General features: G+C 44.8%; 1 protein-coding gene across 3 annotated transcripts in view; it reads right to left on the bottom strand.

Moving 5' to 3' along the window:
• The window catches only part of CACNA1H (calcium voltage-gated channel subunit alpha1 H), a 253,542-nt gene that overhangs the window by 82,306 nt on the left and 155,474 nt on the right, over positions 1–15,762 (bottom strand). For all 3 annotated transcript variants that reach the window (XM_075768013.1, XM_075768012.1, XM_075768014.1), the window contains exons 8-10: positions 7,615–7,707; positions 4,899–5,688; positions 379–791 (exon numbers count right to left, since the gene is read on the bottom strand). In XM_075768013.1, the coding sequence (XP_075624128.1) occupies positions 379–791; positions 4,899–5,688; positions 7,615–7,707 (1,296 nt within the window). The remainder of the gene's footprint in view (positions 1–378; positions 792–4,898; positions 5,689–7,614; positions 7,708–15,762) is intronic.

Here is a 15,762-nt window from a genome sequence, read left to right as displayed (position 1 = left end):
GTTATTTGCACTACAAGGTCCACTCTGCACCACGATCAGACCAAAGGGGTATTTCCATCAGAACAACTCACACTTATACGAATGATTCACAGCAAACAACTTAAGCAGTCAGGCTCTGACACATTTAAACTCTCCACACCTCAGCAGTGCTGCCAGCCACCTTCCAGGCTTTTTGCACACAGAAGGATGCTCCTGCTCATCACATGTCTGCAGGATCAGGCCCTCGGCCGCATTTAGTGTTCCCAAATTGCATGAAAACCACTTGCTCCTGCTCTGTCATGGCTTCGACAGTCACCCCAAGCCACCACGCAAGCCGCCATGCCGTGAGCAGCTGAAACCACAGACCCTCAGGGCTCTTGAGGCCAGTCCTTCACTCACCTGCTCGTGGTACTCAATGCCCATGCTCAGTGTGTTGATGAGAATGGCTATCATAATCCCCCGGTTGAAGTACTTGCTCTCCACGATCCTCTTCAGCTTGCTACCAAAAGCCTTCCACAGGCGGATGACCTTGTTCCTCTCCTTGGGTTTTTTCTTCTTCCTCCTCCTCCTGCCCCGCTGCTGCTGGAGCTGGTCTCTGTGGTCGCCATGCCGCAGGTCCTGGGTGAACTCATAGACGCCATTGCTGTCAGACTCGCAGCTGTCGGACTCGCTGAAGGCGAACTCGGGGTCCTCCAGGAGGCTGGCGCAGAAGGGACAGTCCTGCAGCTCGCAGGTCAGCGTGCCACCTGGTGGGCTGGGCAGCGGGCAGGCCGCGCTCAGCCCTGACAGCCGGCTGGGTGTCCGCCGCAGACCTGCAAGGGGAGATACACACCGTGAGCCACCTCACACCCTCAACATGGCGGATAGCCTTGTGTCCCTGCTGGGCAGCTTCTGCTGCCTCCTCAAATAAATGCAATACCCTAATACAGCCTTCTAGTCATCTGTCTTAGCAGGCGCCTCTCACTTTGCCTCATTTTTTCCCTCTGCTCCCCTCTCCCCAAGCCCCGACACCCACACTCTAGCCCCCTCCACGGACACGGGGCCGAGGGACGTCTCTCCACACAGTGCGGCAACCATTTTGTGCTCTGCACCTGTGGTAAGACTGACTGGCACACCCCTCACTTTAAATTATTTTTGATTATATCTGACCAGGCTAACATCATTAGTGGTGATCTGAGCGCTATCAAGCTGTTACACCCAATTTAGATAGCGCTTCCATTTAGCTAATAATGAGGAGGGAGAGGGAGAAATGGACCAAAGGTGGCTACAAACCATGGATCACAGCTTGGAGAGTCACGTAGTCCCTTCAGTCTCCTTCATCCCTCCTTCAGCCTTTAATAAAGCTCAGGTGAATTCTTTGCTTGAGGCACAGGACTGAGTGTTCAGGGTGTTTTAAAATCAAACACATTGCCACATGTTTTGTGGTGCGAGGAGAAATGCTGGATGCCCTCACAGAGCCAGGATATGGAGATGATATGGACAAGAGTAACGAGGATGATTTGGGTGGAACAGGAACTAGATCTTATTTCCTCTTATTTAGGAACTAAATTCCTAGTTTCCTCATATTTAGGAACCAGATATTAATGGCAGGAAAAACCCAACAGGAATGCAATACTGCAAATGTGGGTTCCTTCCTACAAAATGCCATTCAAGCATCAATGAAAACCTTCCTTGAGGTTCAGGGAAATAATGTGAAGGGAAAGTTCCCACCCCCCCACCCCCCCATAACATGCCCCTGTCTAGAGGTTGGATGGGGACACTTGGATCAGTTTTGGGGAGACCAAGCAAAAGGCAGTGGATGCTCCTGGCTTAGGGCCCAGGAGCTTGAAGCTCACCCAGCAGGAATGCTGCTGATTTCAGCCACTCCTGGCTGACACTTGAGGACGTCTTTAAAGAGAAGGCAGCGCCAAATGAAATAAAGCACCCCATTAGCTTGAAAACTGGGTTGTGACAAATCAAAAGATACTTTACTTGCCTGAATGTCACTCGGATATCACTGGCCTTCAGAACAGCCTTGCAAGAGAGGGCTGTCTTCCTCCTGGTCAGTATGTCAAAGACGCCAGGAGGATCAGACACATTTGCCCCCTTACTCAACCCGTGAGCAGCACCGGTGCAGCACTGCATGTTAGCACAGCATTTCTGATCGGGAATGGTCTGACAAGGAAAGACGGCAGCACAGCCACAGTAGTGCAGATAGCAGAGGTAGTGGGCTTGCCAGACGTCTTTTAATGCTATCAAAGTGTTAAAAATTATATGAAAAATACTGGCGCCGCAGATGTCTTCAAAATACCAGAGTCTCCTTGGCTGCCTGCTAAAATAACCTCGCAGCATTGCAGGGCACGAGAACACGGAGGAACAGGCTGTACTTTATGCTGTTCAATTCCACAACAAAAGAAGGGAAGAGAATACTCTCTCCCACAATTGCATCTTTCCCAGCAGACACCAACCTTGTTTCCAGCTGGGGCTGTGAGTGCCCTGGCTGCTAACGCCTCCTTAATGCTCTCAGTTATCACTTGTGTACTCTCCTTGCACAAGTCTTGCAGTGAACAGACTCTGCTTGTTGAATTGTAAGAGCGGAGAGAGAATTAAGTGAAATAACTCTTTGTTTGACCAGAAGGGTTGGGTGAGTTTCTGAGCCCACCTCACCTTCCCTGCTGAGCACAGGGTAGGGACTTCACATGGCTCCTTTGATAAGTTTAGACTGGGATGGAGAAATATGAGTTGGGAGCTGTGCCTGGCAGAACTACATCCTCAGGAGCTAGCTTGTTTGGCACCTAAAGATCTTCCTGAAGCCTGGAAGACACATCCATCATCCCTGCTGTACAGAGATGGTTGCGGTGCAGAAGTGAATCTGACTCAGCCCTGTTGGTGTGGCAGGAGGGCCTGGAAAGAGCCAGGGCCACAGAGGGGAAGAGCTGGGCACTGACACATTGTGTGACAGGGTCTCCAGATGGACCCGGCCGACTCGCTTCCCTTCCCAGCCCCCGTGCTCCTTGGGTTGCCAGATAAGCTGCTGCTCACCAGCCAAAAGCTGCAGCATCCACCCCTTCCCCTACATATAACCACACTTCTGAAAGACACAAAACAATTTCAGGAGGTTTGTTTAAAGCATTTTGGCATCCTCTGGACTGAAATGCCTTTGTAAAAAGAGGATACTATAATTGCATAATTAATAGCATCTCCATGTAACCTCCGGCTTTCGAAGAACCACCACGGGCTACGTGAAAATCTCCTAAGTCAATGAAGGCCCTGGGATGTCACAGCTGGGACTGGGATCTGGGGCTTTCCTCTCCTGAAGACCCCAGCAGCAAATCCCCTTTCAAGCATGAAGAACTAAACCTCTGACTTGAGCATTGCCTTCCAAGCAACAGCTCTTCCCACTCATCCTTGCTTTCCCAGTTCCAGACTTTTGCAGAGCCTGGGCTTTTATCTCAAGGTAAATACACATTCTCATAATAACCTTCATTAACTTGCATAGTTAAAGATGAACCAGTGATTCATATAAAGCCCTTGCTTAACAACGGAAGAACGTTGCAACTAACCTTGCCCCCTTCTGCCCTCCTACTAAGCTCCAACGCGTACAGAAATGTCCGCTGAAGGCAATTTCTATAAACAATCCACTTTACCCTTTTGTATGGTCACTTAAAAAAAAAAATTAACAAACACAAGCCAACCAACCTATTTGGCAAGCAACCTTTACTGTGACCCCCCCAAGCTAGGCTTGGTATTTTTTCAGCACATACATCACTAGGATAAGTATTTGTGTCCATGCACATGCAGATAAACAGTTTTGTAAAACACAGGCACTGAAAAAAACAGATCATAAGTTTGGCTTAAAGAAATTGAAAAACTAGAAGCTAGATCTTTTTGCCTTTTTACTGTTTGAGTGCTTAAGACTCTATTTTTCAGCCTTTAGCTCCAGCCATGAGGGCTGGAAGCATTTTGCAAAATAGAAACTTAAGTGTTGCATGTAATCACTACTCTAGCAGTGTGTGATTTATATGTGAAAGGAGATAAAACTACACTAATTAGCAGTGCTGGTGTGGCTGCAGTCTGTACAGACAGGGATGGACTAAAGGTACAAAAGAGTCCTCAGGATGTTCCTCATTCATTCAGATTGAATGGAACTCCACATCTGCAGTAACAGTCCTGTATTATCCTGCACATGGGGAAAGACGAGAGGGAAAGCCTGAGACCTGTAGCTCTGCTACACTCCTACCTTCGCACGCATCCTCTGAGGACTAGCACAGAGAAAGACCCTGCAGTGGCCGTGAGACTTCCTCCAAACCTTCTGCTCCTTCTTGCCAAAAAGTAATTCAGAGGCTCAGGGGCCTGTCAGAGTAGAACTAGGAGTTTCTAGAAGTGTTTGTTTTGAGTTCTTTCAGTGCCTCTGTTTTAAACTTCTTATGTTTCCTATAGCTTATCCTTCTCCATCAGCTTCCACCTGCTCTTCCCTTTCAATGTACCATCTCCCAGGAGCTGCGGCTTCTCTGCTGCAGGGCTGCAGCCAGCAGGTCCGTCATTCACGAGAAATGTAATTCCAGGGGCTGTATAGATCTGCTCTTGGGTGGGAACAGAGGGAGAACCTCCAGGGTATCACTAAGCACATGAGAGGAGCTCAAAACCATGTGCTTTGTAACCATGAGAAAGATACCTCCAGCAGAGTTCTGAACTCACTGCCCGGACCATCCTGTATCTTGCTTTACCCAATGACTGCAAATACAAGGGTAGAAGGAACAGAGCTCTCAGTCCCTCAACTGTCTTACTTCTGGCTTCAGTGCTCAGTTCAAATAGCATTCACAAAACAGCCTCCATCTTCAGCACCCTATGTGGCTATCATTGACACCTTGACTCTTGAGCAATTAGCCCTTTACTTAGTTTTCCTAAACAAAAAAAAAATAAATCAGGTTTGTCCTTACCGTGCTCTCCTACCAGTTGCTGCAGCTTCCCATAAGAATCCATGCCCAAATTTACAGGACTATTAACCACAGCCACAGGTGAATTGCCATTCTTCTTTCCTTTGGGAACTGGAACAGAACTGGCTTTGCTAGTTGGGGAAGGCAGGATGGTAGGATAGTTCATGTTGCCATGGTTGGAGAGTCCAGCAGTCAGCTTAATGCTTGCAGGGGCATTGGAAGACTTACAGTTCACTTGTGGTCCTTCGACATGACAGTCTGCATGGTAAATGCTGTGCACAGACTCCGAATCTGGAGGAGGAGCAGGGCTCTGCAAGTTGGGTGATGGAGAAGGAAGCATCAATTGGCCTCCAGGTTTCATGACCTTGAGTTCCAGGTCACAGATCTCAGGGTTGGAGCGTGGCCCCCGAGGGCTCCCATTGCTGATGTGATAGTGGTGGTGGTGGTGGTGATGATGATGGTGGATGAGGTGGTGTATAGAGGTGATGCGCTTTTTGCCTCGGTGGCTTTGCCCATTGGTGGTGCTGTTTGGGTTAACTTTTTTCCGGCGCTTACTCTGCCAGTTATTGTACAGGCGTATTGTCCGCCGTTTCACCTTCCTGAAGATGTGGCAGATGTACTTGAGCAGCTCCTCATAGCAGCTACCTGGCTCTGAGAAGCTGGCAATTGTGCTGTCATTGGAGAGATAACGGGCCCGCTGCTCCTGCATCAGCTGGTTCTCCCGCTGCTTTGTTTCAGAAAACTGTGTTGCTATCACAACCAGGCACAAGTTAATCATGAAGAAGGAACCAACCTGGAGAAAACACAGGGAAAAGAATTAGCAGGGACTTTACAAAGCAAGACACACTCTTCACCACCACATGCTGTCTGAAGTGTGGTTCTTAGAATTTCCAAACATGCCAAATCTCAGGGTCTGCTCACCAAATGTTATGTCAACATGTGCCTGAGCTGCTAAACTTGCTCCTAGGCCATGTTAAATTATTTTGGCAATGGCAAAGAAAACTGTTAACAATAGTCTTCACCACTTTCCTCCCCTCAACAGTGATGACATTTGCTACTAACACAGGGCGTATGAAACACAAGACAATCAGTTACCACCACAAAACAGATCACTAGGAAACACCTGGCCAACCTGCAAGGAAAGACGGTCTGAAGTCCAATTTGTGCTGTACTGAAATTGTCTCTTCCTCTATCACTTCGCACCCTGGCATAGTACACCCTCATTTTGAGGGGGACAGTTGGGGTCCATGCATCTGTGACCTTGTACTCTTGTATCTCTCTGACACAGAGAAATGCATCTCCAGAAGATTCAGTGCTCCTGCAAAGGCCTGATTTATTGTCTGGTTGAGTTGATGTGTTCTTGGGTGATACCAGGTTTTCAAAATGAAGTCCCAAGGACAAGAATGTGAAGTGACCTAAGGCTACGTCCTTTCCTCAGCTGTTGAGTCCACAAACTGTTTTTTCACCACTTGGGTTCATAAATCAGCCAAAGCAAAATGTCAAATATTCCCATCAGAGAATCAGTGCCCTTCGGCGTGAAAGGGACTGACGTCAAGAAAGTGCCACCGTCTACATGGCCAAACCTCTGTGCTGCGCTCAGTAGGAAACGTATGGATTTAATCTGGACCATTGTCTGGTGAATCCTCAGGGGAAGCTGTTGGGAGATGGTTTGCAGTGCTATTCTCCAGTTTGTAATATCAGCCTGCATGCTGTTTGAGAAGCAGCAAGGGTGCCATTCCCAGCTCCAAGTGACTTGGAGATTAGTCACCTTCTGGCTTTTCTGCAAGGATCCATATGTAGAGAAGGGCTCAGAAGAGTGGAGTGTGAATCCCTCCTATGCATGGCCCATTGCTAAAGGCTTGAAAATGACTGGCGTCAGAATGCTATCCCTTACTGGGAAACTCTCACACTGCTCTGATCCGTGCCTTTCCCACTTGTGGTGACAGCTGTGGTGGTTTGACTTCCCAAAGCCTTCAAAACCAAGTTGACGAGGATGGGGTTATATATAAAGATTATCTAGCTACAAAAGCACTTCGAAGTGCCTCCGTCCCATGTCCTGCCTGACATCTACATGGTACTTTTACCTTTGCTTTCCTCCTGACTTAAATGCTTAACTTTTCCACAGATGCAGGCCTCTGGAAAAGGTTGCGCCCATTGTAAAAAAAGAACCTTGCTAACATGGAACAGCAGCTTCTGAAAGCAACCTCCAGCACCTCCAGTGAGTAATATTTTGTTTTTAGGAACGACAGCACTGTAAGACCTCAGAAAGGTGCACTGCTATTATTACTGTTAAAGGGCTCAGGTGAAGTTCAATAGTTTGAGGGCCCTTCACTGAAATGAGGTGTCCTCTGGCACACTGAGGAGGCTGAAGGAAGAAAAGCTATGGCCTCTCTGCTTTTGTTCTGATTAGCAGTTGCTTGGCCAAGGCACAACAGTTAGGACACATCAAGGTGACAAGACCAAGACTGGGAGAGTAAGAGGGAGGGAAGACCATATGGCTTGACAAGCTGTGACTGTGCATCACATGTGACACTAAAAAGGACTGTTGCAGCCAATAATCTGTCCCCACAGCACTAATCACAACCTGCATGGTTATGCTTTATGGCGGGAGGAAAGTCTCCCACTCTGAACACTAGCTGGCTCTCCTCTCTGAAAAGCCCCGGGTACAGCTTTACCTGACAAGAACAAGGAACGGGAGCATCTCACAGTTCATACTTACTATTATAAGCAATATAAAATATATAAAATTGTAAAAAGAATGTGCATCCATCACATAATACATGATGTCAACCCATCCTTCCAGGGTTATAACCTACAGGAAGACAGAGAAAGAAAGTGTAAAAACGAGAGTCAATCAAAAAGTTAGTAAACATCAATCTTCTGATAGTGCCTGGTACTCATCACTCCACAGCATCTCTCAGGATCCATCCAGACCTGCTGCACTTCTTTTCCCATTTGGCTTAGGATAGCAGCAATGTGTGACCAAAGGACTGGCCTGAGATTTCTACAGGAATCTGGCATGATTAAAATGATAAAACATTACAATAAAACATCTGAAACACTGGTTCTCAGCCAGTGCAAAGGAATTCCAAGGAAGGAGTATAAACAAAGCAAAAGCTTCTCTGTGCAGAGATCTGGACTTTCACCTTAGGCTCCTGGTTTTGTAATGCTACCCATAAAATTCCTAAGTTAAGTCAATTTTGTTTCTGTAAAACCGAATTCTTTGCGATTCCTAGTGGCTCACCATTACAACTGCATCATCAATATAGTGGGAAAGCATCGGAATGAAAGAGAGTTACTTTAATTAAATGTACAATTGATTTCATATTCTTTTTCTCAGTCTTCCTTCCACTAAAAAAGCAGCTGAGGATTTAATTAACACCACAGAGGCTGTGTGCAGAGCAAAGCGAATTCTGCCATGTAATTTACAGTTTTTATTTAGATAAAACATACCAAACTTCTAGTGCTATCTTGCTACTAGTCCTAGAGCTGAAATGCCAGCACAATTTCCAACAAAATCAAAGCTCCTGTCTGAATTTACTTGCACTGACGTATCCCATTCACTATACCTAATGCGAGCCTTGGTGGTCCTAGCATAAACCTAGCATTGCTGCCTGCCTCCAATTTCAGTGGCATCATTCCTGATTTAAACCATGTTTGCAGCGATGGAACTGTGAATTAGCTTGCTGTGAACAAGAAAAAGATCAAGCCTTATTGGTGTAGAGGACTTTCTGCATGGCGCATACAGAAAAGATGATCCATAAAGCACTTTTTAAAATAAAACAATGTTCTTGTCACACCTGAAGCATCAGGGCAAAACACTTGCAGGGAAGTCAAACAAGCATCCTTGTCTCTTCTCCTGTTTTTTTACTCAAGGAGCTGGAAGAAGCTCCTAGATATGGATCTTTGGTATATGACCACATCTGCGAGGAGGAGAGCATTGCCGTACACACAAGCATCTGCACTCACAGTTTCCCTGAGACTGTCAGAGCACCTTGCATCAGCTCATGGGTGCTGGAAGAAAAACACTACTTACTCTTGATTCCTCTCACCCTAAAGTCAAATGTGGTGATGTCTTACCAGCAAGTTTTCAAACCCACTTCCCACAGTGAAGCACACGCAAGTTACCACCCATCGTGCAGCTGGGTGAGAAGCCGCCAGCGCATACAGCTCCACGCTAAAACCAATAAACACAATCTGCCAAAGAGCAGGTAAAAATTGTCTCTGCATTTGTTTTACTCTGTCAGCATTGCTAAAGACTTTGAGCAATCAGGTCTGATGACATGCTGGCTGCATTTACACCAACTGCACCCACTTCTGTTCCTCATTACATGCATTAGATATTCTTTCATATCACTTCCTCACTGTTGGTTAGTGATGTACAGATATCAGACAGCAATGCTATGCTTCCAGTGGCACAGCTTTAACAAAACCAAAGAATGCTTTTGGTCAATAGGAATCCCAGAGATCAATCTGTGGTAGAAAGTTTTCAGCAACAGACACATTTTTTCGTGCGGATGCAAGTGCTGTTATTCGCCCTGGAGTCTGAGAAGGGGTTAAGCTGTCTGGGCAGACACAGGCAGTAATCAGTCTGTTCAGCGGTGTGAAACGGACAAGCAATCAAACTCAAACTGCCCTTTTCTGCCTTTCCTTTAACACGGTTGAAACATTTATAGAGAGCAAAGTTCTTTTCAGCCGCATTGCTTGCCTGTGTGGGCTGTGCACGGCAGCTGATCATCTCTTGCACTTGATGCCTGTGTAGGTTCATGGGGATGCTGGAGGGATCAAATTGGGAGGTGACACAAGGCTAAACCAAATCACTGCCAACTGCCTAAGAAATAGTCTCCTTTGCACTGTTCAAAGTCCTCTCCCTTCCTTCCCCTCTATTTGGACAGGCATTTCAGAATCAGGCTGCCACAGCTGGCACAGCAGGTGCTCCATCCATTTACACTTGGGGATGAAAAACGAGCCCAGAGACTCCAAACATATTGGATACACCTCTTCACCGACTTTGCATTTGGGTGGCAATCCTCAAATCAAATGTATTAAAACGATTAAACACAGAGCCCTCTCTACAAAAGGAGTTACCTGAGGGCTGCTGTTGGGCTTCTGCAGGCACTGCCAGCTCCCCACCTGGGAAACAGCTGCTGAGACAAGAATGAGAGCCAACCAACATTTATAGAAGTATTCTTCTTGCATGCTAGACAGCATTTTCAGCAAGAATCAAGCAACACACCACAGTTCTCCTCTGGAGGGCTGACAATGCTCATCCGGCTCTCAGAATATTTAAGATGTAATTAGAATTTGCATTATTTACTACTCACTTGTAAACCAAAGGGACACAGGAGGGATAAACAGACCACTGAGCTTTTGTTCTCCTGTTTGACATCTTCAAAAAATGAATGTGGATTCATTCTTGGACTCACCACCCAGTATAAAAGCAGCAGTACCTAGGGGAAGGATTCCTGAGCTGCCAAGGATTAGAGAGTACTAGCAATCCTGTAAGGGAGTGTGCTCACAGATATCTGCTGTCTTTTTTTTAATCAAATAGCTCTGGAGAAATGCAGGACAGCACACATGCCTAGCCACCTGTCTGGACTGAAACAGTGTCTATGATTTTTACAGCCTGATTCTTGCCATGCTGTGGACTTCTTTCATGCTCTCCTTTAAAGTGCTCTGAATGACTTTACAAGTACATTTTTACCTACTCCAAGATCCCACTGCACATCCCAGGCAAGGCCTTGGTGTAAATGAGAACCAGACCATTTGAATTTGCCAACAGCTGGTGTATAACACCGTGAACTAAACTCTTTAACTATTTTTGGAACCAAGTCAAAGGCATCCGCACGGGTGCGAGGTTCACTGCTGCAATGCACAGTTTGATTCTGCACGTTTATTCTCAGACCAGATGAACACAGAGGGAAATACAACTCTTGCTATTGTCCCAAGAACATGGATATATTTTTTCAGCGCTGCCTTTCCTGCTGTTCCTCCCTTGGGGGACCCTGAATGCAGTATCACCTACTTCACTAAGCAGAAATATCTTCCTCCTCTCTTCACTTCCCAACCTGATTAATCCAGTTGACTGCAGCTCCAGCACTTGGCCCTCCAAGCCCTTTATAGATGTCTTCCAAGGACCTGGAGCACCCTTCTTGTGCTCTCCAATCTCAGCAATTCGTTCTCAATAATTAAATTCTGTTCAAGCCATGATTGTTCACAGACAGACATATTAAACAGTGTCTCCAAATGTACCAGTTCAAAGCTTCCAATAAATGCAACACACAATTATTTATCAACAGAGATAAGATGGCAAGAAACACATTTCCTAATTCTGGTCTGATGAAAAAGATGTGCAAGATACGTGGCACACTAAAATTGGCAGCTGCAAGGAAATAGCTGAAAGATTCAATTAAGATGATTGGCAAGGTTGTCCTGGAGGGTGCTGCCAGCTGTAATGACATGCTGCAGACCCAGGGGGAAAGACAGAGCTGCCCCCTTAGCATGGGGAAATGATTTTTGCCCTTGAAGGACTGAGAGACTGGGCAGAGAACAGACCTGTCCTCGAACCCATGAGAGACCCTGTACGATGCTCAGTCTGATTCTCCTTGCCTGCTCATTCAGTCCTTTATCTCTCACACAACATGGGCAGGGATGGGATAAATTATTTGTTTCTCACTAATTCCTATGAGGCTCAGTACTAAAGCCCTGAGTCTTGTGTCTGATCCTCTCTCCCATCACTGCAAGGATTTAGCGGAAAGCTCACTCAGGTGAACATAAAACCAGATTTTGACCGAATTGATCTTTGGCTTGGACACCATTCATGCAGTCCCCAGTCAGGCGCTTCCTGATCACCATACTAATATGAGCAGGATGAGAATGGACAATCAGATTTATTTTTTTTAATGTCTTTTGTTCTGTGATTCTGATCTTCTTGGTTCGCTCATGCCACAATAATTCCTTCAGTTGTAACAAAGATGCTACATTAAATCAGATGAGCATAATTGGGGACAGAATTAGGTCTTCTACTCAAGCTAATCAGAATCAATCTAAAACTCCAGAGTGAAAATCACAGAGGAGATGTAGATTAAAGATGCTGGCCATTAACTCAGTCCTCCTCATTGTTCCCAGGGAGACAGGAGGTTTATGTTGTTTTTCTGGGGTCACTTCAAAGGTCTCTGCAGAACAATTTCTTTTATTATGTCAAGAAGTTTTCATCATAAAAATCCTTGTCTTTAAGCTCTGCCAAAATTTTTGCAAGTTCTTGGCTATAATCCATTCAAGAGCAGGTTATTTTTTGCTTTAGTGTCAGTTAAGACAAAGGAAAAAAGAATCATTTAGGAGAAAAAACCCAACACCCCAACTCCAACACAAACTCATTTACTAATTAAAGTCAAACACTGAATTACTTTCTGTGTATTAGAAAGCACTAATGGCTAGTGCCAGATGGACTGCTGCAGATAGAAATCAACCTTGAGGTGCCACTAATCAATCGAAGAAAGTTTGGAAAATTACTGTGTGAAGCAAAGCTGAAAAGATTATGAGATCTGAATGCACAGCATACAAAACTCCAGCCTAACCCTGAGGCTTGATTTTTCTCATGGCAAGATTTCACTTCTGTGACTACTTGAACAAACTTCATTTGTAGAGAGAGCGTCCCTAAGCATGGGAACCAAAACCAGCATCTCACACTTTGATCAAAACCCCTACAAAGCATAGCTCTGGCAAACAGAAATTTCCTTGGTGGTTGATTTCAGAATTGCAGGTGCTTGTTCAACTCAGTGCCTGGCCAAAGCTGGAGATGTTATAGAGATATAAACCCAAGTGTTTCCAAACCATTTGAAGCACTCATCTTAACTGACATCTATAATCTGCGCTCAGCCTCTTTTTCTTTGGCCTAAATTGAGTCCTCTGGGGACAAGATGGGCATTATCTGCATCAAAATCAATTATGCTGAATCAAATAGCAACTCTGAAGACTGCCATGATTATTTGGTTTTATTTACTTTTTGTCTCATTTCCCTGGCCCTACTGCAAGGTTTTTTTATTTTTATAAAGCTCATCAAGACATCATCCAATGAGATAGCTCTCACGATTTATTAATTACTATGATGGTCCCAGTAAGTTTTACAAGATCTTCAGTATTCATTTCTGAAAGCCTCTTATCTATGTATTCTGCCCTCTCGGGCATATTGATTTGGCTAGCAAGCACTGACCAGTGAATAATGGAGTATTCCTTTTCTGCATGCAGAGTGCTTGGCAGCTAATCAAATCACTATTTCTGAAGTCAACTTCACAATTTTAATTATTTCCTCATGACACATGTTAAGTAACCTCTGTGGTCAGAAAAACAGGTTTTATGATATTGAGTAATGTCCTTTGAACAGATGCTTTTCCTTTCACTTCAAGGGCCTACTTACTTTGCAAAGCAACTTTAGCGATAACTTATTCTTTATAAATTGAGAGTCTTGCAAAGCATGCATCTGCTCTGAAAAGCGGCCCTGCAAAACAGAAAAAAGGAAACCATGCCACCTTCCATGTCTTGGTTTTGTGACCTCTCAAATTTGTTCCACATAGATGTGATCTCTGGTCAGCATTACCAGGTCACAGTGGATCTTGAAAAGCAGAGCGCAGCCAGCGTGCAATAAAGTTGGACATATCACTGATACTGTTACTGGTGGCCCAAAACCTCATAAAAGTGAATCTACGGGCTTAAAAATGGCATAAAAACTCAACAACTTTTGCCACAAAAGGAAGGTTAGTTGCTGTCTGTCCATTTCACACTAAATAATGCAAGATCCTCATCCGATAGCACAAACATCGCAGATTTCAGACGACTGCTGCTTATAAAATAATCACATCTCAGTCCATATTCATGAGGTTTGATTTACTGTGATAATTATCCTGTCTTCATTGTTTGTGTAAAGTATCTTATGCACAGGGAATGTATTTAACTGTTTAGCTTCAGCAATAATGAGTCCATTATCATAGAGAGCACCATAAATTAGAGTTTTATAGCAGAGGAAAGCTGAAAGATTTAAGAGTCTGCAAAGAGAAGGGAACCGAAGCCAGACTGAGATCCTTGCTTACAGATGAGTGTACCATATAGCAATTATATGAATGACAGCGCTTATCCAGACACCACTGTCTGGAACACAGCAGTAGTTTCAGGTACTGGCCCAAATGCAAAAAGCAAGGATTTTTGTTATTCCTATTGTTACACCTTGTTTCAAATTATATTAGAGACTGTTAGGGACAAAGGGATGCACAGCTTCAAGCACAACTACCCTTCTGTGCAGGGCTATGACACAAAACACATTTCAGGTGTCCAAGTGTCTAAGCTTTACCCATTCACACTAATCAGAGTGTGTGTGTCTCTTGTCCTCCTGGATGGATCTGCCAACTCCACGCAGTCTGGAGACAGTTGTGTGGGGACATCAGGGAACCTTTGGCTTAGCATACAAGTCTCCCCTAGGATATGTTCAACTCACACTGCAAGGTGCAATAGCATCCACTGAGCATAGAGCAGGTTTGGAGCAATCAAACCAAAGTAAGATTTCCCTGTAAAAATTGTTGACACACCTCAAGACCAGTGGCTTTTTCATCACTTAACTGGACTCCAGATTAGGCCATGGCTTGCTGCAGGCACCCCTCTTTCTGCTCTGAATAAAAGAATCTATGATTGAGGTAGGATGAAACACTTCCAAAGCTAGAGAGTTTGCAGCAGGTTTCTGGGTCACACCGGCTGACTCCAGTACCTCCCATAGGTTAGCAGGCCCAGACCTGGAATCAGGATGGCCTCTCTGACTTGCGCTACATAGGACAGTTCCTTCTAGCCCTCTAAATGAAAGAGGTTTTCCCAAAAGCAGCTAATCCTCTTGGAAGCACACTCCGAGATGCTTTAAAGGGGCTGGATATTTTTAGATTGGGTATTCAGCTTGAAAGCTCTTCAAATGCAGAAAATAATGTTTATTTGGCCAACGAAATTTAAAAAAACAACACCAACAAAACTTAAACCCCATCATGTAGAGTGAAATATTTTTTGTGATCCAAAACAAATTCAAGTCTAGTGACAAAGCATCATTTGAAACAGTGGAAATGAAAAGCTTAGAACTCTTTTCTTGCCAAATTCAGCACAGATAAGCATTGTTGACACGTATCTCCTGTTTAAAGAATGAACCATTCGGCAAAAAAAAGTAATTTTGGCCAAAAAATTATCTACTCAATGAACTCTGAAAACATGGGCACCCAGTGCGACAGCTGCTTCTGAAAAACATGGCCCACAAAACTACATGTTGCATGCATAAATACAATTGCAGTTGGAAGCCTCAGGCTCTTTCACTTCCTTCTGCTTCAGTGTGCCTTTTGGCTGTTCCCCAAAACAGTTAAAGACTACTGGAAGTGGAAGAAGAGAGGTTGCAGCAGACAGGCAAGCAAGCATATTAGTAGCATCTCAGGTGCAATTCTCTTGAGACATTGGGGTAACCATTCCCGAGCTGTCATTTTGTAAGAAATTTGGTTGAGGTACCCTGAGGTCCCAGTAACAAAGAAAAACAGGCCCCAAAAGGTCCCTATTCGTATCTATCTGAGTGACAGCCCAGCTAAGAAGATGTGTGAGTAGGAACCAAGAGGAATGACCCTGCCAATAGATTCCAGATTGGAGGTTTGTGCTCAGTCTAAGGGAAAGCAACGTTAGAGCTTCAGGTCTTGTCTCCTCAAATGAGATCTTTTCTTGACTGAATGACAGTAGAAACGAGGAGGGACTCCAAGCTCATTCTTGCATTTGGCCATAGCAGAAGGGCATTGAAGTGCATATATTTTATTCCTTTAATTCGAATGGAAAAATATGATTCCATTACAGAGTTAGCTGA

This window comes from Balearica regulorum, chromosome 15, assembly GCF_011004875.1.
Source record: "Balearica regulorum gibbericeps isolate bBalReg1 chromosome 15, bBalReg1.pri, whole genome shotgun sequence".
In the NCBI taxonomy this organism is placed as follows: domain Eukaryota; kingdom Metazoa; phylum Chordata; class Aves; order Gruiformes; family Gruidae; genus Balearica; species Balearica regulorum.
This window is presented reverse-complemented; position numbering and strand designations above follow the sequence as displayed.